General features: G+C 37.3%; 1 protein-coding gene across 11 annotated transcripts in view; it reads left to right on the top strand.

The window, feature by feature from the left end:
* Positions 1-27,682, top strand: part of PCLO (piccolo presynaptic cytomatrix protein) — a 340,916-nt gene that overhangs the window by 150,916 nt on the left and 162,318 nt on the right. For all 11 annotated transcript variants that reach the window (XM_039388718.1, XM_027711469.2, XM_027711472.2 and 8 more), the window contains exons 5-6: positions 299-5,363; positions 5,737-7,748. In XM_039388718.1, coding sequence (XP_039244652.1) covers positions 299-5,363; positions 5,737-7,748 — 7,077 coding nt within the window. The remainder of the gene's footprint in view (positions 1-298; positions 5,364-5,736; positions 7,749-27,682) is intronic.

Here is a 27,682-nt window from a genome sequence, read left to right as displayed (position 1 = left end):
AAAAATTAAATACAGTAACTTTTTATATTGAGAAATAGACTGTCATCTTGTAAACAGTAAAATCAGTGACCGGCATGGACAGCCATGTAAAGCTTAGTTAGATTCAATGCAAAAAATAAAAATTTGAGGAACTTTTTTGTATTATTTTAACAGCTTTGAATAGTGAAATTAGTGTTCAGTCTTCAACTGAGACATTAACTCAGCCTTTAGGAAAAAGAATCACATATATTTAATTGCCAGGAGACATTAAGAATTTATATATAAGTATATACATACGCGTATGTATTTATTTTTTTAGGAAAAGGAGGATGAAAAATCAGACACATCAAGCTCTCAGCAACAGAAAAGTCCACAAGGTCTGAGTGACACCGGGTATTCTTCTGACGGGATATCGAGTTCACTTGGTGAAATTCCAAGTCTTATCCCCACTGATGAAAAGGATTTACTCAGAGAAACTAATAAAAAAGACACTATTTCGCAAGAAAGTCCACCAAGCCCCTCAGATCTAGCTAAACTAGAAAGTACTGTACTGTCAATTTTGGAAGCTCAGGCAAGTACTCTTTCCGATGAAAAATCTGCAAAAAGCAAAGAGCTTTCTGAGACATATGGTGAACAGACAAAAGATCAACATAAAGCAAAGCCTTTGCCAGTCACTCCAGAATCTTACAGTTCAGAGGAGGAAGACTTAGAAGCTATTAAAGAAGGTGAAGGAACCATCATAGAAGAGGGCAAAGGAAGTGCGTCCTCGCAGGCAGACTACAAGGAAGAACATGAAGGAGACGACGTATCAGCAAGAAGACAACGCTATGATTCCGTGGAAGACAGCAGTGAGAGTGAAAACTCACCCGTCCCAAGGAGAAAAAGAAGAACTAGTGTTGGTTCTTCAAGCAGTGATGAGTACAAACGAGATGACAGCCAGGGATCAGGTGATGAGGAAGACTTCATTAGAAAACAGATTATGGAGATGAGTGCTGATGAAGATGCTTCAGGTTCTGAAGATGATGAGTTCATTAGAAATCAACTCAAAGAGATCAGTGTAACTGAAAACCAAAAGAAAGAAGAAGTGAAAAGCAAAGCCAAAGGAACAGCTGGAAAACATAGAAGAATGGCACGGAAAAGTAGTGCAGGCTATGATGAGGATGCAGGAAGAAGACATTCGTGGCATGATGACGATGATGAGACTTTTGATGAAAGCCCAGAGCCAAAATACAGGGAAAGTAAAAGTCAAGACAGTGAAGAACTTGCAATAACTGGAGGAGGAGGCCTTCGACGTTTCAAAACAATAGAATTAAATAGTACAGTAGCAAACAAATACTCTGAAGTAACTGAACAACAGAAAGGTATTTTATATTTTGATGAAGAACCTGAGCTAGAGATGGAGAGTCTTACAGATTCACCAGAAGATAGATCTAGAGGAGAAGGATCTTCTAGTTTACATGCTTCTAGTTTCACACCAGGTACATCTCCTACTTCAGTGTCGTCACTTGATGAAGATAGTGACAGCAGTCCTAGTCACAAAAAACTGGGAGGTGAGAGCAAACAACAGCGCAAAGCCAGACATCGGACACATGGTCCTCTTCTTCCAACTATTGAAGACTCTTCAGAAGAAGAAGAACTACGGGAAGAGGAAGAACTTCTAAAGGAACAAGAGAAACAGCGTGAATTAGAACAGCAACAAAGAAAAAGTTCTAGCAAAAAATCTAAAAAGGACAAGGATGAACTAAGAGCCCAAAGAAGAAGGGAACGTCCAAAGACTCCACCAAGTAATCTTTCTCCCATTGAAGATGCATCTCCAACAGAAGAATTACGACAGGCAGCAGAAATGGAAGAGCTACACAGATCTTCCTGTTCTGAATATTCACCCAGTATTGAGTCAGATCCTGAAGGATTTGAAATCAGCCCAGAAAAAATAATAGAAGTACAAAAAGTTTACAAATTACCTACTGCTGTGTCTCTATACTCGCCAACAGACGAACAACCAGTTGGACTCCCAAAAGAAGAAAGTGGTCAAAAGACATTGAAAAGTGCTGAAGAGGTATATGAGGAGATGATGCATAAGTCCAAATCATTTCAAATTGCAAATGAAAAAGATGAAATATTTGAAAAAGAATCTTTATATGGTGGAATGCTTATAGAGGATTATATTTATGAATCTTTAGTAGAGGATACTTACAATGGAAGTATTGATACTAATCTTGTCATGAGACAAGATGAGAGCAGTGAATATATGCAACAGAGAGGAAAAGAGAAAAAACCAAGAGCTTCAGAACAGGCCTATGATGAACCACAGAAAGTTACTGATCTAGAGAAAGACTACTATAATGTTGAGACTTTGCATACTATTGTGCCTCAAGAAGATATTGTTTCTAGTTCTTACATTATTCCAGAAAGTCATGAAATAGTTGTATTAGACAGCACAGTAACTTCTACCACTGAGGAAAAGCACTTGTTAGATGCAGAAGCTGCTTATGAAGAGCTTATGAAAAGACAGAAAATGCAGCTAACTCCTGGCTCCAGTCCAACACAACCAACTTCAGATTTCATTCCCACATCTGATACAAAGGTATCTGGTGTTGGAGAGATAGTGGATAGTACATCTTTAACATCAAGCACTACTTCAGCAATCTCAGATATATCACCTGTCAGTAGCACAACACTTTCTATTCCAGATGTTAAAATAACGCAGCATTTTACAGCAGAGGAAATTGAAGATGAATACTTAACAGATTATGCCAGAGAAATTCAAGAAATAATTTCTCATGAAACATCAATATTGACATATTCTGAGACATCTGAAGTTGCTGCATCAGTTTTACCTTCTGATACAGCTTCTTTAACATCATCTACATCTTCAGTTTGTACCACAGATAGTTCATCACCTATAGATAGTGCAACCACAGGTTTTATAGGTACAGCAGATGCTGTAAGTAAACCAGCAGATGCTGAAGGTATCAGTACAATAACCCAGGTTCCCCTAACGTCTGCAAAAGAGTACTCTGAAGTGAGCATGCCTTATGAATCTATTGATGGAGCCACTAAAAAGCCTTCCATAGCATCAGATAAGGAGAGTGTGGATCAAGCTGCAGTTTGTTTGCCTGAAACTACACCTTCAGTAGTGACAACTACAGTTACAAAACCCAAGGAATATGTGGCTGATACTGTTTCCTTTGGTACCTCCAAAGCAGAGAAGGAAGCAGCTAGAAAAATGAAAAGTACGATAGAGTCTGGCAGTGTCAAAATTCATCATGAAGAGCCACACAAAGAGTTAGGTGTTGATATGGCAAGGATTGATTTGACTAGTGTTACATCTGAGCAACCACCTATATGTATAGCATCATTACCAGTTACAGAGCCTGCATCAGAAACATCTTCTGTACCCACTCCCAGTGTTGTAAGTAAGACCAGCATGGTCTCTGTGCCTTCCTCAGCTCCTGCTGTTTCAGCCAAAGTATTCTCTCTTTTTAGAAGCTCTTCTTTGGATTCTCCTGCACAACCTTCTCCACCCCCACCTCCTCCTCCTCCACCACCACCACCACCTCCACCACCATTACCACCTCCACCTATTTTACCCAAGCCAGCCATTTATCCCAAAAAGAAGTCACAGATTAAGACTACAGCAGCAACAGTTCCCACAGTGGTCCCTTCAGTCACAACTGTTCCAGCACTAGAGTCCACAGCTGTATTAAAGAATCATGTGGTACCTATCACAAAAACATACACTCCAACACCACCTCCTGTACCACCTAAACCATCTTCCATCCCAGCAGGACTTGTTTTCAGTCACAGGCCCACTGAAGTAACTAAACCTCCAATTGCTCCTAAACCAGCAGTACCTCCACTCCCAATAGCTGTTCATAAACCAGCAGAAACACAGCCCAAACCAGTAAGTTTGTCATTGACTTCAAGTATGACTCTGAATTTGGTCTCCACAGCTGAGTACAAAATACCATCACCCACTTCCCCTTTGTCTCCACACTCTAACAAATCTTCACCAAGACTGGCAAAACCCTCACAGGAAACATATGTTGTCATCACATTGCCATCAGAGCCTGGAACTCCCACAGAAGCTATAACTAGTCAGGCTGTTACCAGCTGGCCTTTAGAAGCACCTCCTAAAGAACAGATTCCCCAGCCTATGCAACCAGTTTTTACTTCACCCATGAAAACTATGGAAATTCAAAGTACGGCCGGTCAGAGTATGTATATTTCAGGTGCTTTGCAAGCTATTCCTGTGACAACACAATCGGCTTTTGAAAAAATACCTAGTTCAAAACCAGAAGTAGTAACCACAGAGGTAACCAAGACAACAGTGTCTGTGGTTAAGGGTCCAGTGCCTGGTTATGGTTTAGGTAGTGTTGCTATTACTATACCTCCAGAGCCACTACATATAGTAGATCAACCCAGATATAGAGAGAACGGAAGATTCCATCCTTTGGGTGATGTCATAGATCTTCGCACTTTAACTAAGATGGACGTTGAAATGAGAGACAGCTGTATGGATCTGTCTGCTGTTTCCATGGACGTGAGAAGGCAAATGCCAGTGAGTGACACAGGTGGGCGCCCAGTAAGTACTGTCCAACCATCCATAATAAACCTGAGCACTGCGTGTGTTGCTGATCCTTCCCTGTCTGTAGTCACTGGGACAGTAACAGTAGTGACCTGCACTGCCACTGTGAGCTACACCACCAGTACAGACAGTCTTGTGGATCTGGGACATGCAATGACAATACCGCTCCAGCTGACAACATCAAAACATTTTGAGCCTCCATACAGAGTAACAACCAGCCAGGCTTTCTCTGCAGGTAGAGATGAAGTGCCAATAAATTTATCCCTAGGTACTTCAACACAGGCAATGACGTGGGCTACTACAAAGCCTGTTACTGTACCACCTGTTGGTGTTACAAATGGTTGGACTGATCTCTCCACTTCTCAGGAGCCAGCAGAGAGTGGAGCAGTTGACCTTAGCACTACAAAATCCCACAGAACGGTAGTAACAATGGATGACACTACTTCAGGTATCATAACAACAGTAATAGAAGATGATGAAAAACCTGTAGATCTGACTGCAGGGAGAAGAGCTGTCTGCTGTGATATGGTTTATAAATTGCCATTTAGGAGCTGTGCAGCACAGCAGCCACCTACTACACTTCCTGAAGATCGCTTTGGCTACAGAGATGACCATTATCAGTATGATCGTTCAGGGTCATATGGCTACCGAGGAATGGGAGGTATGAAACCATCTATGTCTGACACAAATTTATCAGAAGCTGGACTGTTTGCATATAAAAGCAAGAATAGCTTTGATTATCGAGTTGGGGCAACTGATACAGCAGTAGATCTTACTTCTGGAAGAGTAACTACAGGTCAGTATGACACAGCAGCAGATCTTTCTTTGAAATATAATTTTGATGTTCCTCACCTCATTTCAGGATAATTTTTTTATTGTTTTTTCCCTCCTTCTGTTGTTTTGTTTTCTTTCGGACAGTGTGACAAATTATGCTGGATTACACGTGTTTTTCATTTCTTCATTTTACATATGTGTTTGCACAGAGCTGCCTGCATGTGCCTGCATGTTCAGAAATGCTATTTCCTTCACATCTAAAGTAGATCATTAACCTGAAGATTTGCATGCAGTTTCCCCTTCCCATTTATTTCATCAAGATGGGATGACTTTCAGAATCCGCAAAGCAGCATTCTTTTGTGGGACTGGACTGTAATTTTGCCCTGTAATTTCAGGTGAGGTTATGGATTACTCAAGCAAGACTACTGGTCCATATGCAGAGACTCGGCAGGTGATTTCTGGCCTCGGGCTCAGTGCACCACAGTATTCCCAAGCAAGAATGGTATCATCTCTGGGTTCCCAGTTTGGCGTTGGAAGTGTTTTAAGATCATCCAATGGTGTTGTTTATTCTTCAGTAGCGACTCCAATCCCATCCACATTTGCCATCACTACACAACCTGGTTCTATTTTCAGTACAACTGTCAGAGATTTACCTACTCTCCAAACAATTGACTCGGTGCCCTCTTTATCAACTTTGCAACAGAGTCAACCTCTCCCAAGATCATACAGTTTCTTAACAACTGTGGCAGCTGAAAAAGATAGTGCAATTACTGCCATTGATATGGAGACAAGGTTACCACCTCATACTGTAGAAACTATTACCACTGAGCCAAGCAGCTTGATACCTACTTTAACTACGGCATCTGAAGTTTATACAGATGTAATTGATGATGAGGTTACCCTTCTCATTGCCCCCGAAGAAGGCAAACAGCAGCAGCTTGATTTGGAGCGGGAACTTCTTGAGCTTGAGAAAATTAAGCAGCAGCGCTTTGCAGAAGAGTTGGAATGGGAACGTCAGGAAATTCAAAGATTTAGGGAACAAGAAAAGTTTATGGTGCAAAAAAAGCTTGAGGAGTTGCAATCTATGAAACATCATCTCTTATTTCAGCAGGAGGAGGAACGACAAGCTCAGTTTATGATGAGACAAGAGACATTAGCCCAGCAGCAGTTGCAGCTTGAACAATTCCAACAACTTCAACAGCAGCTCCATCAACAATTAGAGGAGCAAAAACTTCGTCAAATATATCAGTATGGTTACGACCCTTCAGGAACTGGCTCGCCACAAACTACCACAGATCAAACTCTTTTGGAAGGACAGTATACCACTGCAGAAAATGGTCAGTTTTGGCCTACTGATGATGCAACCACTACAGCTTCAGGAGTGCTGGGTATTGAAATTCCACAAAGCCAAGCATGGTACACAGTTCAGTCTGATGGCATTACCCAATACATACCTAGGTCTGGTATCCTAAGCTCAGTTTCGGAAATGTCTCTTAAGGATATTGATGTTAGAGAGGAGAAGCAATTGAAAAAGAGAAGTTCTATGCCAAAATTACGTGGTCCATATGAGGAGTTTGAGCAGACACTGGAAGAAGAGCCCCGGTGCTTCAAAAAGATAGTGGACAGTGGAGTGCAAACTGATGATGAAGATGGAGCAGACAGAGGCTACACAAACAGGAGACGGAGAAGTAAGAAGAGTGTTGATACAAGTGTTCAGACAGATGATGAAGATCAAGATGAATGGGATCTTTCTAGCAAATCCAGAAGGAAGCCTCGGATAGGGAAATACAGTGAGAGTACCACTGAGGCAGACAAAGCTAAACCATTCTCCAAAGTCTCTAGTATTGCAGTTCAGACAGTGGCAGAGATTTCCGTACAAACAGAACCTGTAGGAACAATAAGAACACCTTCAATCAGGGCCCGACTGGATGCTAAAGTTGAAATCATAAAGCACATTTCAGCTCCAGAAAAGACATATAAAGGAGAAAGTCTGGGATGTCAAACAGAGACAGATTCAGATACTCAAAGTCCCCAATATCTGTCAGCTTCATCTCCTCAGAAAGATAAAAAACGTCCAACACCATTAGAGATAGGATACTCATCCCACCTTCGTCCAGACTCCACATTGCAGGTAGTCCCTTCCCCTCCCAAATCTCCCAAAGTTCTCTATTCACCCATTTCACCTGTTTCACCAAGCAAAGTTATAGAGTCAGCATTTGTACCCTATGAAAAACCCATCACTGATGACATCAGCCCTCAGAAGATGCTGCATGCTGACATTGCCAAGGTTCCTCCAAGCCCAAAGGCAGCAAAGATGATGCAACGCTCTATGTCTGATCCTAAGCCCCTGAGTCCCACAGCAGAAGACAGTTCCAGAGCTCAGTTTCAGTACACTGAGGGTTTTATGGTAAGAAGTATTTGCTTGCCTTTTTTTTTTTTTTATAATATGCAATTCTACAGCAATCAGTACAGCATGAGGGCTGACACACTCATTTCCAATATCTGTGTATGTAGGCTTTTTGCACACCCTGCTGAGAAGTCCGGAGGAACATCTGCTGTCTAAAGCAATGGTTATTTCCTTTATTGCTTTTCCTGGAAATAGGGAAATCCATATTACATACTGAACACAACAAGTTCATGTTCAGAATTTGGAAGGCACTTTGTGTTTTACATGGCAATTCATTGGGCAATGTAGGGGTTACATGGCAATATGGGGTTACTGCCAATTGTTTAGAAAATTAAAGCATTTTCTTTCTAATTATACGACATCCAGCTCTTGTGGCACACTCCATAATGCATTTACCTTGAAATTACTATATATGCCTTCTGAAAGGCAGATAACACCGGATTTATAATTGCCTTAGTTAACTGTCCTTTTTGACCCTCATGAGGTTTCTTGGCCATTTGTGATTCTTTGGATAATCTTGTGTCCCAATGTGTACATCTTTTATCTTTCCCAGACCAAAAGGTCTCATATCTCAAATCCATTATTAATTTGTTTGGTTTGGATAAGAAGGATTATCAAGCAGTTATACAAGTTTTGAGGGCTGTTTCATGTAGGGGTCAAAGAAGACTGACATAATTTGGTTCAAAATTTTTCATTTCTGTGGTATTTCTTTCCCTTGAGAAGTAAGACTTAATATTTGGGAACCAGATCATTATTTATGAATAAGAGGAATAAGTCTTGGCTAAAAAATACCTTTGTAATTGGATATGTCCTTAACTGTCCTTTTGTCCAAGACCATTCCCTTCTGTCAGTTGCAGGGTCAGTATTTTACTTGTCAGAACTCTAGAAGAGTTGTCACTCAAGTTCTTCAGCAATATTTATCTTTTATGTTTGGTTATCTGTGAATACAGGAGTTATTAATATAGACTGGATAGGATAAAGAGTGTTTGATAATTTGTGGTGGCTTTCAAATGCAGAATTAGCTGGTTATACCCTCCAAGGCTCCCACTGTAAGCAGTTTCTGCAGCTTCACATATTTGTACGGATATTAAGTACTTCCCCCACTGTTACTGCTTGGAAAAGAGTTGGAATTTTGAAGGGAAAACAGTAGTCGTGGCATTGTCACTCCATATAAACATCATTCCCTAATGCAGGATAAGCACAGAGGGGAAAAGTCACATGAGGATTAAAGTTTCATGTGGGGGATTTGGAACAGCATCTTGAAGAACATTGCTCAGAGACTTTGAGAAAGTGTTTGGTTATACTCAGCATAGTGAAACTATTTCCGAGAACAAGTTATTCACTTCACTTATTTCATAGATACATATATGTATATATACTTGATATGAATTGTATGCTTTGTAGGATGGATGATACATTCTGTAAGTGGCTGGTTGTTTAAAGGCCTTTACAGTAGAGTTTGAACACATACAGTATTCATTTATGAGACATGCAAACAAAGGGCTTGTGCACCATTGTTTCTTTTTTAGCCACATGTTCTTTACTGTCTTGCCTTGGGCCTAAACAGCAAGGAGCTATATTGTTCTCACTAATATGCAGCCATCAAGAAGCAAATAGCCCATGTCTCAAAGTAGTTACAGTCTAAATAAATGAGGGGGACATTTTTATGGAAAATGGGGTGCAAGTAGACAAGTGCAAGAATAATAGAAAACTTCCATGAATATGAAGTGGACTGCATTAACTGTGCCATGCAGCACATGGTGAGGAAGCTACTCTGTAAACCTATCATGACCATAATTTTCTGACTTCATGTTCTGTTAAGCATTAAGCTTATTATACTCTCTGATAGAGCTTTGTTGATTATGTATCTGAGGTTCAATTATCTTACACTGAGATCAGGTACATAAAGGAGGAAAAGCCATGTGACCAAAAATAGAAAATATTTACAGTGAACCTCACAGAATGTAATCGATTGACCCCATCAGCATCTGGAAATAGGGGTATGAATTCCTTTTGCAGTTTCTATATCAGTTTAAATTCTCGAATACTCAGACCAGTTATGTTGTGAAGAAGAGTTCTGCAGTATAAGGTTTAAATTATCTAGTTCCAATAAGACTTATAGTATTCCCTCCAGAATGTCCATTTGTTTATACCATGGGTTTAGGACCATATCACAGGAAAGAATGGACAGTGATTTCTTGTTTTGTACATTTTATCACACTCAAAAGTTCTCTGAAAGCATACAGTGTCACTGTTGGCAAAGTGTAAACCTTGTTGACATTTTTTCAACTGTAGATCTCTGTTATTAGAGCCTCATGTTGTTATTCTTAAGTTTAAATACAGGATCACTTTTGGATTATCCTGCTAAGTGTGAAGGTGAGATGCTACCTCAACTTTAAAATATTTTTGGCACTGGGACTGTTTTTTTCATTCTTTGTTTGTACAGTGCCCACAACAGCTAAAGTCTTTGTTAATTCTCTGTGGACACTTTTGTTTCGCCTGACTGAAGAGTTTCTAATTTCCTAGTTATAATAAGAGAAAGGTAGAAGGGATTAATTCTGTCATTGAAAAAAGTGAAGTTCAGTACAGAAAAACTTACAAAACAACTCACTGTGGAAAAGAGAATTTACTAGAGCTGAACATAAAAGAATAAAATGGAAATGCAAGATTGATCTTTCACTACCTTAGGGAAATGGAATGTGTATATGAATATTTTTTGCATGGATGAATATCCCATCACTTTTTTAATAGTTCACGTTTCAGGGTTATGTGTTTGTCTGCATTCATAATCACTGCAGGTGAAAAGGGTGTTCCTGTGTTCATGTACACAATTCACAGGTTTTGTTTTTTTTAATGGCAGTTGAGCAAAAAAGTTGATCCTTATGCAATTGGTAGGACTAAAAGAGAAAGAATAAAATTGATCTCTCTAAGATTTACAATGAAATGATACCTTGTCCTTCAGGCAGTGCACTTTCATCATTCATGCATTTCTTCCAATGGAAAATGTTTTTTTGCAGCATTTCAGGGAAAGAGATTATGGAGACTATGGCTAGGATGATTAAATTATCTGTGTCTTAGAACTGCTTTAAATATAATTTTCTTCTTTAATGCACCTTTTAAAGGGAATTATTGCAGTGTTTTATCTAATCTAGTATAAGTGAAAAGCTGAAAAGTAACCTGGTAGCTAATCAAATAATAATAATAACAGAAAATCCAAATAACATTGGTTTCAGAGATGGCACATTTAATTTTCAGATAACAAGTTATGTGTTTACATTACATTTTCATTTACTTGTCTATCATAGTCATTGTCTCTGTGAACACTTGAATGAGCATAGATGGTGGCTTCATATTAATCCAAAGTAACAATATTACTTACCATTATGTTGCCTTTTGTAATTTTTATATGCTGTACATTTCTATGATATATATTAGTAATCAAGTGTAGCTGAGTCAAAAAAATTGGGAACTGTAGCTTGTCAGCACCAAAAAAAGTTATGAAAGCTACCCATTTGGAATTGATATTTTCAAAGATACTTAATTTTGCTGTTTTGTGAGCTTTGTTTCTCTTGAGCTCCCCATGTCAATGAGCTCCCCAGCACTGATTTTGATGGACTGTCCAGTAGTCCAGCATGGTAGGATTCCATGGAGTGAATAGCCATAGAAGTGTTTTCCATGAGAGCACCAGAAAGTGTCAGTAGAGTTTGGAAATGGGGATTAAAATTCGTTCATTCAGCAGTAACAAAAAAATTGTGAGTACCTGTCTAGTTTAATAAATAGCTTGACACCAGTGAATCACAGAATCAAGTCACATGCCAGTCACAGTCATCTTTGGCACTTGTACATATTGCATATGTGTAATCAAAGATGGAAGTTGTCTTCCTTTTGCCTTTGGATGCAAAATGCCTGCTCAGCTAAACTGAAGCAAATTGCAGAACATGTTGCACATGACCTGTCACACACAGAAAATGTCTACAACTAAGTAGTGCACAGACTCAACAGAAGTGTTTGTATTTGTGAAATTAATGCAAAGACACAGCTGTCAACAACCTGTCAGCTTTGGGGTCGAAACTGTGCATTTAAATTTTAACACTTAGAATAAATTCAATCAGTATGTTTGTTAAGAGAGTTAACAGAGACTTTTCTTGAAATTTTTATCTGATGTAATTTGTCATACTTGAAAGGCAAATATAATTCAAATCTATATAATGTAGTAAAAAAAAAGATAACTATTTCAAGCTAAATCCCCCCAAAATATGTTTTTATTTAGGTAAGAAATGCAGGACTTCATCTATTGTTGTAATAAGAGCAGAATTGATTTTATACTGATTTAAAAGAGCGTAATTTTTTTTAGATGGCTTTAATAGCATATTAATATGTTATCTTCTATGGTATTCTGAAGTTTTCAACTTTAAAACTGAAGGTTAAGACTTCAGTGATTTTACAGAATCATAGAGTCATAGAATGATTTGCGTTGGAAGGGGCCTTAAAGATCATCTGGTTCCAACCTCCCCTGCCATGGGTAGGTAGACCTTCCTCTACACCACGTTGTTCCAATCACCATCTAACCTGGCCTTGAACACTTCCAGAGATGGGGCATCCACAACAGACCTTTGTAGTGTCAGATATGATGTACATCTGGACACTGAAGAGGGAGAACAAGGTAGTTACTCCCAGTAGAATAAAAACCTTCCATATATCATATACATGATGTTTTGCTTGTTTATACAGGACTAAGCTGATCACCAGATGTGTAGTTCAGCGAGGAATTTTCTGCTTAGGTAATGGATAGAGAGAAAGAGTAGGGATAGTTACCTGGTTTGAAGTTGGGTATTTCTGTTTGCTTACTTTTCTCAGAAGCAAGGAGTAGGTTCATTTCTTAGTGTCATGCTAGAATTTCAGGTAATATAATTCTTCTATCGTTGGAACAGAGGACATTGCCCTTTCCCTTGGTTTCTCATGGTCTGAGAGAATTCCAGCTAAAAGGAGTTGGTACTTTATTACAGTTCTTATAGTTACTGTAAAATATTCAGACGTGTTTTGTGGCCTGAGACATAGGTGGTCACATGATTGTAACTGCAAAAGGCCTAATTCAGTGACTTTAATTTTCCATTTTAGTCCCATTTTTCAGTCCAGAAGAAGGTAAAACATTTTGTTTCCTGTGAAAAGTATATTTCAATATAAAGAAGCCATTACCTCTTACAGAAACAGCTGCTATTTGGGTTAAGTACAGATGGGTGTTGAGTGAGGAACCATCTTTGGTAGTATCTAAATTTAAAGTGCAAAGTATTTTTTTAACTTTGCTTCTAAGAGACATCTGTGGGCTGTGGTTTAATGAAAATTTTCCAGGCACTGGTGGCAACTGGTTCTTCATTTTGGCCATGCACACACCAGTCTGGGAGCAGCCTGATTTCCATGATTTATAAGGTTTGCAGGCAGTTTGTGAACTGCATATGCAGATCTGCCTGACAGTGTGTTAATACACTTAGCGATAGGGTAAGGTCTGAATGAGGCTTATTCACTGCTTATGGACAGGAGATCTTATTCGGAGACTGAATTCGGGCCAGCAATCCAGGGAAGGTGTGGTTGTTCCCCCTGAGTTCCTTTTGTGCTTGAATATTGTCACACTCTTTTTTTGTGTGTGTGCTTCAAATTCAGTGGGAACTGAGTTGAAAAGATGATCTCACTCACATCTAGAGACTATTATCAACAATCTTATCCCTGTGTAAATAGTAAAATAGAACTTGTCTATCTTTTCCTTTAACCATGTGGTTTTAGCTAGATTTAAAATTAATTTTTCCACTAATGGTCTGAACTATTTAAAATTTAGAGTCCTGTTAACATTTCAAACTATTGCTTCCTGTGCAGTATCTGAAATCCTTTGGAATACCATTTTTGTGACTCAAATGAGGCGTTTTTTTTCCATCTGTCAGGTCTTCAAAAGAGAAAGAATACCCCATATTTGGTCAACATGTCATATAAACATTATTTTCTAAAGCACATTTAACTAGGTCAGTCTTTCCTGCCTGATACTTTTATATTAGTTGATTTCACACCGTCTCTATTCAACCAAGGGACATTCACACATAATAGAAAATTATTATAGAATTCACTCTTTTTCCTTAATTACCTTTTATTAAAGCATGAGATTTATGGTAGAGTTGACAAAGAGCCAAGATTTTATGTCACTTGGGCCTTTTCTCACCTGCAGTCAGCTTATACAACTTCGTCTTAAGCTAGCTCTCATATACACGTTAAAAAAAACATCACTGGCCACAAATCCCATCCCTCATTCTTATATCTTCTATGAACAAAAAAAAGAATGAAGGTACAATAATATCTTTACACTTGTTTTCAGTTGACTTGGTTATCTATTTTAGGAATACTTGGAGATTTGTGCATGGAAAGAGGTAAATATCCTGTTCCTGTTTTAATAAATACAGCATACAAATGTATACAACAGAACCAAACAGACACTGAAGAATGAGGGGCACATATTGATGAGCAAGTTTTGGCCTCCTTCAGCTCTATTTTCCTTCAGATCTTCCTCTCCTATCAAGCCACAGATCACTGTAGTTAGTGTGAATGTGCAGTAGGAGGGTAAAATTTCTACTAGTGAATTGTCTCACTGAAATAAAAAGATAATTTCTTTCATGTGTTCCGCTGATAATTTTGACTTCCTGCATTTTATTCTGTCTCCACTTTTATGAGCATCTGTGACTGAAGCTTTGAAAATTGTGCTGAGGAAATGAACATACATTCTCCAAAAGGAGCGGAAGACCAGTGTCTATAAAATCTTCATTAGAAAGAAAACACTCTCTGTGCCTTGTTAGCGAGTTTTTTGGTATGGTAAAAGCAGAACAATAGATCAAATTAGCTGATGACAAATATCTACAAGTATACTGTGTTGTTGTCCAAAAGGAGCCAGTCATTGGTTTGGACTGTTTTTTCCTACTGGGATTTGAGCCTATTTGAGATACACTTAGAACAGAGCTTCCTATTGAGTTTTCTCTAGGAGAAAGTTAGTTTGCACACAGGAAAACTGTAGCAATGTACACTAAGCAGAGAACACCAATTTGTTCCTGTCAAAGTAGTCCATCTAATAACAAAATGCAATACTTAATTTCAACACTTTTCCCCATAATTTTATTAAAGTATTTTAACGTTTATAAATTGTTGACTTGATCAGCCAAATGTGATTAAATGTTTATTGATAATCATCCAAGACTGGCAAAAACCCACAATAGCTCATATGACCTAAATGAAGTTTGCTAAAAAATCCCCGCCCTAGAACCACAGTAAATCTAAAAGTTATTATCAGATATAATTAAATACAACAAAATACTCAGAACGCTAAAAAGGTGTTCTGTATGCCTCTTCTTTCTCCACTGTGTGAATGGTTATGTTTCCTCTCCATATGAGACCTCTAGGATGCTCCTTTAACCCACATCAATGCATTTAAGATTCTCTGGGGGTTTGTTTTGGGGTTTTTTGTTTTTAGAAAAAGTTCAGTGTATGCCAGTATTGAGATAATTATTCTGTATAATCAATTCCTTAGAATTTATAGGCCTCAATTTCCATTAATTCTGATACCTGGGGGTATCAGAATGACCTTTCTCCAGGGTCATACTTATGCCTACTTTATCTTTAGCATATAAGATACTTAAAATTTCAAAACTCTACATTTTCCCATAAAGAAAAATATGAAAAATATTTGCGGAGCTAGATATACCTCATATAATCATCCCAAAAAGTAAAAATAATAAAAAGATGACATGAAGGTGGCCCAGTAATCTTTGGGCTAGATATGTGTGTGTTTGTTACAGTCATCACAGCATTATTAGCTTTATAAATTGTATACCAGAGCTCTGAAGTTTTACTTCTCATCTGTAGAAATACTGGCGAGACCAGATTCTCTTGTGCTATCAGTGTTTCAAATTACAATGTGGACTAATAATATCTAACAGTTTTTTTGATTAATAAAGCTTCCCTGTTAGAACTAACTTTACTTTGGTTCTGATCCATAAAATCCTTCTATTCAGGCCTTGCTTTTCTGAGTCAGTGATTTCAAATTAAAAATAATTTGTTAAGATAGACAGATGGTTTTTCATATTAATGCTGCAAGATCAAATTTAACTATAAAATACTGAGTAAAATAGTCCCATCTAATGTGCTTTACTTTCTCAGTCCAACACAACATTATTTATTGATAAGCTAAGTTTTTTCAATGGCAATTTTTAAAGGGAAGCTGCCAGCTGGAATTAGATATCTTAGGTCAAATTGGTCACTTTCAAACAAAAGGAAAGCAGTTTTAAGTGGGTCAAAAAAGAGCTTGTCATAGGTTTGGCTCTTTAATAATTCAATTGCAATTTAAAGTATGGAGGAAGCACTCACATAGCATTTTCAGATCAATACGGGAAACACAGTTACTTTGGAAAGCAGAATTGCAATTCAGAGCAATGTTCCAAAATTTCAGCAATGATACAGACATTACAGGTAAAAAAGAGAAAAAAAACCCAAAAAACCCAAAACCACCACCACCACCACCAACAAAAATAAAAAAAAAAAAACAAAACCAAAAACAAAACAACACAACAACAACAAAAAAAAACCAAACACGGAAATATTGCTGATTAGGCAATAGCAATAGTGAAAATACTCCAGTCTAGTAACAAAAGGTCAGACTTAAAAATATGAGGTGCTTACATGATAGGTAGTGGTGTTCTTAGGAAATACTGACAACTTGTACACATGTAGGATATGTGGCTGATGAGGCTTCATCTGTAATACTACACACAGTTTATCTCAGCATCACTTAAGAGTTAGAGACGCTGAGACATTTCAAAGTTGAGCAAAAGACAAAGGATAAAAGGTTCAGACAACAAGGCTGAAGGACTAGAAGGCTAGAAGGCTGAAGGATCTGGCTGTGTTGATCTAGAAAGAAGACCAAAGCTGGGCAAGATAACAGTCTTTCACTGTGTTAAACATTATTTTAAATAGGACGAATATTAACCACTCTTCATGTCCAGTGGAGGCACAAAATGGATTATCTCAATTTTTGACCTGGGATACTTAGTAGATATGAACTTTATAGCTGCAACAGCACAGATGCCTTAGCATTTTAGTGAAACTGTGTTATATCTGAATATACTGAGAATAACATAAAGGGATAGATAGCCTACAAGACTGATTTCCCTTCCAAGCCAAGAATATCTTGAGCACTATGAGTAATAACATTATGTTTAAAAATTGAATTCTAAAATTAAATACAATTTTCTTTAGTGTTCATGGCTCTTCTTACACAGTATCATGAGCGTCATTGCTGTTAATTTGTATTGATACAGCATTTGTTACAGACTGCTTTAGTAAACCAACCACTCAGATCATATAGGGGCCTTCATTTAAAAGATAGGAAGCTGAGATAATAATAGGTCCATAATTAGACTAAATGCCCCATCTTGTGCCTTCTATCCCTTAGCTAAAGTGGTATTTATTCCCCATTTTACTTTCTTCTTTCCATTTCTCTTCAGAAACCTAGGGGTCTTTTGTCTTTCTTGACTGACAAAAGGACGTAGGCTACCTTGTTAAGCTACGAAGTATTGGAAATAACAGGTTTGACATTAGATATTGGTGGTGAAAAATCCCACCTGACCTGTTCACTGTAGGGTCCTGTTATAATCTTCAGGCAGAAGTATTCCAAGGGAACAGCAGTTAATCTTATTTTGTGGTTTTACTTTAGAATATGTTTAATCCCACTAATTTCTGAAATGACTACAAAAAGGTTCTAGATGACTGAGAGTGCTTTTGGACAGGTGAATCCCATGGTCTCTCAAAAAACCTGTCTTCTGAATCTTCTGTGTTCTTATTTCCTGCTTTTTCTCTTAAAGCAGTGAATTATTTACTTAGTACTAGTTTCCTTTTATTAATTCTGCACAGCAAAAGTTGTGGTTCAGTTAAAGTTAGATTTATAAATTGTTTTCTATGTGCTAAAACTCAATTAAAAATAATTTAAAAAAATATTAACTTTCATATAATTCACTGAAATGTCATTATAAAAAAAAGTATTTTCACTATTTTCTCATTTCTCCCAGCATGCTTTTAAGATGAATGACTACTGACAGATTGGTACCATAGTGCAAACAAACCTCTTATTTATAGAACAAGGTTGGCTCTGTTGACGCCAATTCAGACTTTCAGAAGCCAATCTGTCAGTAGTTCTCCAATCTCTGGAGAGAATGAGTTTTTCCTTTGTGCTTAGCTTCTCAGTTCAATTTCTCCAAATAATTTCCAGTTGTGTTACAAAGAAGGAGCTGGACACTGGTAAAGTTTTTCAGAAACTCAAAGAAGTGATTTACCTGCTGCAATGTTCAGCTCAGGGAGTGGAACCCATAATGGCATGATAAGTGCTTACAGTCTCTGCACTTAGAGTGAAGTTAAGAGACAGGAATTAATAGTAGCTGGTTTTCTTTGTGCTGTGATGCCTGAGTCAACTGGCTAGAAACTCCAAATACAGGGGTAAGTCTGAAACACTGTCGAAAGATACAGCTTAGACACCTCTGTGAAACTTTGATGGGAGCCTGAAATTTCTCCCTCGGTGTGACATTCCAGAGGAAGCCTGCCTTTTGGCTCTCCTTCAGAACTTCTTACATTTTGTACAGCATGAATTCAGGTCTCAGTTCAATTTCCGTTCACATTCTCCATCTGTCCATATCTTCCCTCTAATCTCTTTGCTAAACCCTACTTCTGTTTCCCAGCTGGTCTTTCTCCGACACTCTCTCTCATCCAATCTAAGTGGTTCCTATCAAAATACAGCTTTGATTATCTCACCTTACTCACTTTGCAAGCTGTTTGCTGATGCCAAATCCAGCTCAAGCATCGTGTGCTGGTGCTCTTACACCTCCTGGCAAGCCTTTTCCCTGGTGCATAATGGCCAAGCAGGCTAAATGGGCCACCCACTAACTAAGAGTGAAGGCAGGGTTTGAAATTTAGTAACTGGTATGGCGAAAGGCCTGAAGGAGGATTAAATGCTGAGGATTTCTTTAGTGTCTGTGTGTGATGAGAAATTTAACAGGTTTGATTTCCCTAAATCTGGATAACTCCTTGATTTAGACCATCAGCAGCTGCCAGAGATGAAAAGATAGTCAGGAAGGGTGACGGATGGAGTGAATCAGAATGAGTTATCCACCTAAAATTTAGGCCTAATATAGGGAAGATTAATTTGAGACTGAGTGGTTATTTTTAATAGCTGTAGAGCATCAATAAAACACTATGACAGAAGTCTAAGGTATCTGGGAAGTAATATTTACTTCATTTGTTTGTGGAACACATTTTCTGTAACCTCTTTCATAGCTGTGTTTTTGCTGTACATACATGATGTAAGAGGGCAACAGTGAAAAAAAAAATATGCTTCTTGTCTGAGTTGAAGTTAGAAGCCATGACTGTCATTTTTAAGAAATTTTACTGTCTGGGTTAATCATTTACATCATATTGATTCTCCTTTTATAATTCCTGAGTTGTAACCAACAGCAAAAATATCATGACCTTCTAGGAAGAATGGAATGGAATCTGAATTTGTCCTTTGCTCATTTGATCAGGCATACTGTAGTAAAGAGGATTTTATAGTAATGTCTCCAGATATTTCTTTAGGCAGTAAAAGTGATTCTTGTGACAGCGGTAGTGTAGGCTGCTCTGATTCCTTATGTTCTTGCAGCCTGTTTGAGCCCTGCTTGTCTGAGGAACCATAAGCCAGGCACACAAACACATTTTTATCTCTTCCTGTTTCTTCATCATTTGGCCCAAAAACTCACCAAAGAAAACAAGAAGTTTTGACAATGTTACAGAAGTAGCATTTTTACTACACACACACACATACACACACGCACATATATATATGTATATAAAAGTGAATGGCTTTTCTGGAGGCTTTTTGCAAAGACAACTGATAGTACTTTCTATCGCAGTGACTCTGCAGTTATGGAACATTCTTGCCTACATCAAAACTTTTATTTAATTAAAATAGATGCTGCAGTCCTTACTCTTTCGTACCTTACACAGTATTTTGGCAGTATATCCATCAAGATGTTGATGCCTGTATTGTGTCTTGAAAATATTAACTATCTAAACTCCTTGGTCTTCATGGATCACCAAAAAATTAGGTTGAGAAGGTGCTGTGGATGTCATGCAGTTCCACCTCGACCTCAAAGCTGGACTAATTTCTAAGTTAGATCAAATATCTAGAGGGCTTATCAAGTTGAATTTTGAAAATGTCCAAGGATGGAGATTTTACTTTCAAGAGAAAGTATCCCATTCTGGGAATTCACTGCTTTCATGGTGTGAAGAGTGCTTCATTTCCCTTGTGCAACTTGTGCCTTTTGTCCTTCACGGTGCATCCCTTAGAATAGTCTGACTCTGTCTTTTTCAGTAGTACTTCATTTGAGAGTTAAAGACTACAATTAGGTGTTTTTTCCAAGCTCAACTCCCTTAACTTCTCTTCCTTGAACAGCCACTCTCTCCCTCAAGACCTCGCCATCCTACTGGGCCTACACTGGGCTCTCTAGCCAAGATTTTAATGCTTTGTGTGTATATAAAACAGGGTGGGAAGAGTGTGGGAAACTCTCCCATCTGAGTCCTGCTCTTCTAGTTAGCATTGTTGTTCTCATTAGCTCGAGTGCAGACACACTCAAATTGCTGTGCTGCTTAACTTCAGGAGCAAATTATGTTCCCTCAAGCATTTCATATGCCCCCCATTAAGCTCTCAAACCCCATAATTAGGTTAGAGTAATTTGGGAAATTACTGGGGTATTTTTATTTGTTTGCTTGGTTTTTTTTCCCCAGTTTGTTTGGATTTTTGTTTGCTTTTTGTTTCTTGGGGGCTTTTTTGTTTTACTTTTGTTTTCCCACTAGAACTTCCTCCATTTTTTCTAGATTTTTTTTTTTAAACACTAAAGTTTTAGGAGGTCATCCTTTCATATTAAAAATTAGGATTTGCTTGGTGCATGTAATGCATAGGTGATATATAAATTCTGAGGTATTAATACTCTGTAATTATAGAAAGAAAATCTTTTATGAATGGTTTCTAGATTTTTAACTAGCATTTTAATCAGTATTCTAGATTTTTTCCTACTATTATAGCACTATTCCGTAAAACATCTCTCTGAGGATTTCTTTAAAAAATATTACATAAAAATATTTCCATGTTTTATACAAACATAATAAGAAGCTACAATTGAAGGATAAATGATGAAGCACTGCCAAAACATTCCTAAGTTACATTAGCATCCCAAATTCTAGTTGGCACTCATTAATGCATTTTTATTTTGGAATTTCTTAGAATATGACTTTTAGAATCTTAATGTTGTAATATTTGGGAAGATTTTAAAAAATATTTTTGCAGCATCACTGCTGAACCCTTTGTGATCTCTTATGATGAATTATGTTCAGATCTGAGTATTCCCATTGACTTTTGAAGGCATAGATGCTTGTGCTTGTGTTGCTGTAGAAGCATTAATCAGATAACAAATATAAAATTCTCTGAAGTTAATGATATATTCTGTTAATTCAGTCAGCCATGGATCACATCTTGAGAAAATTAGAATGAATTATTTTTCTTTGTACTGGTAATTTCACTATTTCCAATATAGGAAAGCTTTTTTACACTTTTTTTAAAACAAAATTTCTTAGTACTGATTATTATTAAAAATGGAGTCCCTAAATAGACAGAATGTTGAGAACAGGGAGGAAAACTGACTGTTCATTTAAACGATTGAATTAATTAGTATCACTGGAAATAGTAGAAAATAACCTTTAAATCTGAATTTTATATTGAAGATGCTTGAAGTTTTCACAGGAAGAAAGAAAGGACTTTTGTATGGTAGAGAAAAAAGGTGATAGTTTGACAGCTGACTATGGAGAAAAAGTAAAAATAAGGTCCAGGCCACTCTTAAGCTGAAAAAATAGGCAATGATTATCTTGAAACACTTTTTTTCCTATCCCACTTAAAAGAAAAACAAAAAAAACCCAACCAAAACAATATCCCACCAAAACCAAAAACAGAGAAACATGGGTTTTCTTTTCCTCTACTTCTTATCCTGTGAAAATATTTTAAAAAGAAAGAAAGAAAGAAAAAAAAAAAGAACATTTTTGTTAATGGAGAAAGATTTTCTACTGTCTGAGTTCTTCTGGAACTATTGACAATACAGTCAATAAAGTAAATGGTGGAATGGGGGGAAGTGACAGACGGTGATAATCAGCTCCATTTGCTTCAAAGCCCAGAAGGGATTCAATATATAGAATAGCTCTGAATGTGTGTATTGAACTGCAGATATTAATAGAATAGCTGAGACTGTAGAAGTCTCATTTTGCATCAAATTTGTGATTCTGTTTTTACCAGTCTCTAGTCATTTATTTTGATGTTTATCTTAACCATGCTGATTTGTTATATTGCACAGACACTGGAATTAGTAAGAAATGAAGAAATAAGGTGAAACAAGAACGGTGTCCTGCTTACAAAGAGTAGAAATTTGAAATAAACTATGTTTTAACTTCATTGTCCTAAACTGCTGGTAAATATGTAGTGGGGAGTAACAGATAAATACTTTAAAATTCCAGCATATTTCTGATCCTCATTTCTAAAAGTCTTTGTCATCAGTTGCGAGTTTTTCTGCAGTAAGTATAGGATTGCTAATAATTTACTATTAAAATTCAAAGTGGTTTTAAATACATATGTTTAGAAATATTTTTCCTGCAGTTCAGAATATTCAAAGTTTAAATATAGTTTGGAAATATAGTGGCAAAGTGAGAATGAACAAATTTAAATCAATGCTTTATAGTTTCTCCTGAGCTGGTCATACAGAAGGAATGAATAGACTGAAGAACAAATTGAAGGTTTTCAGGTATTTTGGTTTTTTTTCACATGCAGTTTAACAATTGGAAAATAGTTTTATGAGGATAGAATTTGAAACACAATTTCAGATCAAACTCCATCTTATTCAACCTCTTCTCCATGACAGGAACTGAGTCATATATTTGCAGTAAAAAATGAGATCATCAACTGATACAAAGTCATTTAATAGCTTCCTGAAAGAGAGCAGAGCAGATTCAAAAATTTTCATCATTAATTCAGTACTTAGTGTTTATGTGTAAATTGATGTTCAAAAAACATGGTAAGGAATTGCACACTAATACGCAGATTTTATAGATAGTACTGAGGTAAAGGCCATCAGTGATTTGTCACTTGAGATAATCTTCACTATTCAGCCAGCCTGGCTCCTGACTGCTCTATGTACAGGACAGTACTAGAATGTTTCCTGAGCCTTCAGAAGAAGAATCTGAGAATTAAAGGACTTCATATTTCCAGATGAAATACAAACAGCTGGTGCTGTAAGTATTGCAGGTTCTGTAATACTTATAAAAAGCTTCTTGTTTTTTAGACTTATCAAAAATCTATGAACATAAATACTGTCATCTGAAAATGAAGTAAAAGCATTGAGGTTCCTGACTTGATGATTTCATCGTGGCTAGGCTTCGCGAACGAAGATTTGGGAAGGGCTCTACCCACGTTTGTTACAAGCGCGTTGGTGGCTAAAAGGACAATACAAGATAAACATGACTGGTTGCAAAAGGCACAGCAGAAAGACTCCTTAGGTGGTAAATTCTGCAAGACATGATTCTTTCTGCGTTGTCTTTTCTCCTCGAGAGTGATCCTGTGTGCTTTCTCAAAAGCATCAGCTGCGTTATAGATAGTGTGCCTCCAGACCTTCCAATTGGAGGCCAGAGTAGACCAGTTATGATGATCAATATGGCCAAGGCTGAGATGTTGTTTCAGGGAGTCCTTGTATCTTTTCTTCGGGGCTCCTCTCATGCGGCAGCCAGTGGCAAGTTCACCATAAAGCAGGATCTTAGGGAGGCGGTGGTCCTTCATCCTGGAGACGTGCCCTGCCCAGCGCAGCTGTGTTCTCAGTAACATGGCCTCAATACTTGTGACAGCTGCTTGCTCTAGAACAGATGTGTTGGTCACAAAATCTGACCAGTGGATGTTTAGGATTGTTCGGAGGCAGCGCTGATGGAAGCGTTCCAGGAGTCGCAGGTGGTGGTGGTAGATGACCCATGATTCAGATCCGTATAAGAGAGAGCACAGCACTATGGCTCTGTAAACACTGATCTTTATACTTTTCTTCAAGGGTTTATTTTGCCAAACTCTTTCATGAAGCTTTCTGAAGGCACTATATGCCTTTGCTTAATGATTTAGGAATTAAATAAAAGCAATGTTCATCATAGGGGATGACTTGATGATCACCATCCTAATCTGTTCAGATCTCTAAAATCAGTGCATTGATTGATGTTAAACCTTTTGTCGGCCTGAGCTCAGAGGTAAATAAATACATAGCTAATAAACCTGAGACCCTTTTAAAAAGTAACTTTGTTGAGGGATCGAAATATTTCAGCTAAGAGATGCTGCTTTGATTAAATAACATAAAATATTTATTTAAATAATACCAACTTAATACAAAAATTACTCACAATTTACAAAATATGAAATAGAAATAATTTTATTAAGTTTCTCATTTAGATCTAGTTGCTCTTAAACGATAATAATCTTTGGATTTGCACAAAATCAGATTTGACTGGAAATGAGAAAAACTGAAACAAAAACTCTGCACCCATTGACTTTATATAGGTGAACTAATGAATAAAACTATTTTCCCCACATCAAACACTATCTAACATCCAGGTATATAGTGTTTCCAGCAGGTGTTCCTCATCTCTACAGTGCTATTAAACATATAGCCTGTTACTAAGGTGACTTTCAAAAATAACTGATTAAAATCTGTGCTTCTTGCCTTTCCATCCTTTGACTTACTGTTTGTGAAAAGTCAGGACCTTTTTCCATAGTAGTTCTTACCTTGGGGATAATGGAGTGCATCCCTACCTGAATCTTATAAACCTCGCTAAAGTTGACATTGTGCAATGAACATTTAGAAGAACCCTTTTCATTCTTAGACATTTTTTTTTGTTTTCCAACTAAATATTATCAAATAACTGTTCTTTTCTTGTTTATCTTGATACTCTAAAGCCCTCACTGATTCTGTTTTCTCAAACATTTATTGTGTTGGAGGTCTATGTCTACAGCAATGTTTCCTTCTGATATCCTCACCAGCTAAAAAACATTAGTCATTTCTTCCTTTTTCTGTCTTTGGGAGCACATCTTTGACAAATCACACTTGCACCCAACAGTTCTGCTTTCAGCCCATAAATACTGTTGTTTCTTGTCTGTAAGAAGATGTATCATTACCACTGTGCCTTAGAGTGCTGTAGCTCACAGTGAACATCAGGCTATTTGAGACTTCAAAACAATCATTTGACTTTTTATTCATATGTCTGGATCCAAAAAATATGGAATGACATGACTGTAAAGTCTGGTATTTTTTGAAGATAAGATGCCACTAATATATTCAGTAGCCATTAGTTCTGGATTGTCTGGACTAATTTTTCAGCCCTTCTTCTGCTGGTCTAGAGTGTGCATTTAGATGATTACATACATTTCTGGGTTTAATTATTTCTTTTTTTTTGTAAAGTCTGGATTTCCTCTGTAAGATCAACTTCAGAATCATAACTGTCACTAGAAATTTTAAAACAGTGACAAAAACACATAAAAACAACAGAGGAGAGAACCAACCCAAGTGTGTAATCACCTTGTGAACAACTTTTACTGGTTATTTCCCATGTTTCTGTAGTAAGACTCACTGTCTTACTTACAGTGCACATTTAGGGTAATTAGTGTAGTCCATACGTATATAATCAAGTAGAGCTACTTTTTACTTAGATTTATTTTGACCTGTGGCAGCAGTGGACAAAGAGTGATTTGGAACAAGAATAATAGGAAATCTGAATATGAGGAGGAAGAAAGTATGTCCTAGATTCCAGGTCAACCATAAGAATTTTCATTTTTATGTCATGTCTTGAAACACTGCTGTTACTTTAAATTCTGTTTCTCCTTTTTTTTTTCTTATATATGTATGTTTAGAAACTGCAAATGGCTCATCTTTCACATTAACTTCTGATTTTTTGCTGCCTTCTCTTTATTTTTAGCTTCATTAGTGTTTAAAAGTAAGCTTTGCCAAATTTCTATCTTCCTGTCCTGCTTGCCACAATAAGCAGAATGGAAGAGGAAGGTCATGATTCTAAAATAGTGTAATTGCTATTAAAATAGTAGGAAGAAAATTCATTAAAGGTTACTGCTTTCTTCTTCCTCAGCCCTATACAGTTGGATTAAATATCGCATTGCATGCAAGGCTGTCATCTGATGTAATTTATTCAGGAGTGGAACACTTCCTCCTCTGAAAATCAATGTAGATTTCAGTGTTATTAATATAAATTGTATTTAATAATTGCTAGAACAATCAGATATAAATATTATCTCCATTTATGTTTAAAAAAAGAAGGCAGAGAATGCTCTAAAAATCAGAACTTTATCCCAGTTTTATCCCATTGAGCTAATCAAGACTGAGTTGAGCATCATGTCTGGATTTCTTTGGTGAAGAGCTGGAGTTGATATCCAGTCTGGTTTTAAATACTCACACAGCTCTTTCCCAACTCCATGGATTAAGTCTGGTGTAGTATCAACAGAGAGTAGAATACACATAAAAGTAAACAAACAAACAAAAATAAAAATAAACAAAGCAAAATAAAAAAATAAACTTTGAAAAAAAATGGTTTCATATATTTTAAAAGACTTTTGTCTTGAGATGATGTTCTGTTTTGTATCAGTATAGCAAATTTCTGTACATATTTATTCAAGTGTTAATGCTTTCTTTGAAACATTGGCTTTTTGAAGGTTTGGGGTGGAGTGGAAGGAGAGGTTAATTTGGTTTTGTTTAGTTTGTGTCACTTGGAAATGGGTTTGTGTCAAACTGGAAATGCCATTCTTAGAATAGGAATAGGAATATGGAATTTTGTGTGGTCTGGCTAGTACAGGTTCTCGCTGTAGAAAAAGTGTAATGGAAAATCTGGACATACTGTGAGTAGTTTTCACACTTCATAAGCTTAGCCATCTGTGGCAGATGATCTACTCTGTGTGTTTGTTGTCAGGTTCAGTTACATTTCTTTAAAAGGGGTGAGGATTACGCCTGCCCTGGGATCAACTGAGTGTATTTTAGGGGGAATTCTTATGCTTTGGAAAATGAGGTATGGAGGGAGAGGGGAAACAAAAGTTTCAGGCAGAAGAAAGTTTTAAGGAGACACTGAGAAACTGCAGAGAAGAGAGAGAAATGAACTCACAGCCTGACTGATGGAGAAATCAACTTGTCCAGCTGACGTAGAGGGGATTATGCAGAGTTTACTGCAAGACCGGAAAGCTAGTGGGTTGTTGGAATGGAATGAAGCCTAGAAGGCAGGTATCAGCAACCAAGGAGAGTTTCACAAACTTCCTTTTGTTTCTTTGCTATTCTAATAGTGTGTAATACTGGGATTTTGTCTACTGTGTATCCACTATGGAGGACTATTGGTCGTTACAGCTCTTGAAAAGCCTTATGGAGCTATAGATGACAAAGAGCAGAGAAAGAAGTCTTTTCCTACAGCAGAATGTGTTGAATTGGTAATTCTAAGGCACTTTTCGAAAGAGTGGGAAAAAATTTGCTGCAGGCTATTCTACAGGTGCTCAGCAGTACGGATGAAGCCAGGGCTGAGCAGAAAAGACAAATAGAAGGTTTAACTGTGATGGATATAGAAAGACCTGAATTAAGCAGGTAGGCACTTGGTGAGTTTGTCTAATCTGTGCCTTACAGCAGCAGTTATATGGCCATTGTTCCCCAGCGTGAACCACATTTTAGAGAAAGTGATTAATAAGGGCTCTGCTCACTGCGCCATCTTTAATCTTAGACTAGGGAAGTAAAACATCATGAGTGCAGAATAAAATAAATACTGCCTGAACAATCAAA

This window comes from Pipra filicauda, unplaced genomic scaffold (assembly GCF_003945595.2).
Source record: "Pipra filicauda isolate LSUMZ 115617 unplaced genomic scaffold, ASM394559v2 scaffold101_size5749837_pilon, whole genome shotgun sequence".
Classification (NCBI taxonomy): domain Eukaryota; kingdom Metazoa; phylum Chordata; class Aves; order Passeriformes; family Pipridae; genus Pipra; species Pipra filicauda.
Note: the sequence above shows the minus strand (reverse complement) of the source record. Positions and strands in the feature narration are given on the sequence as shown.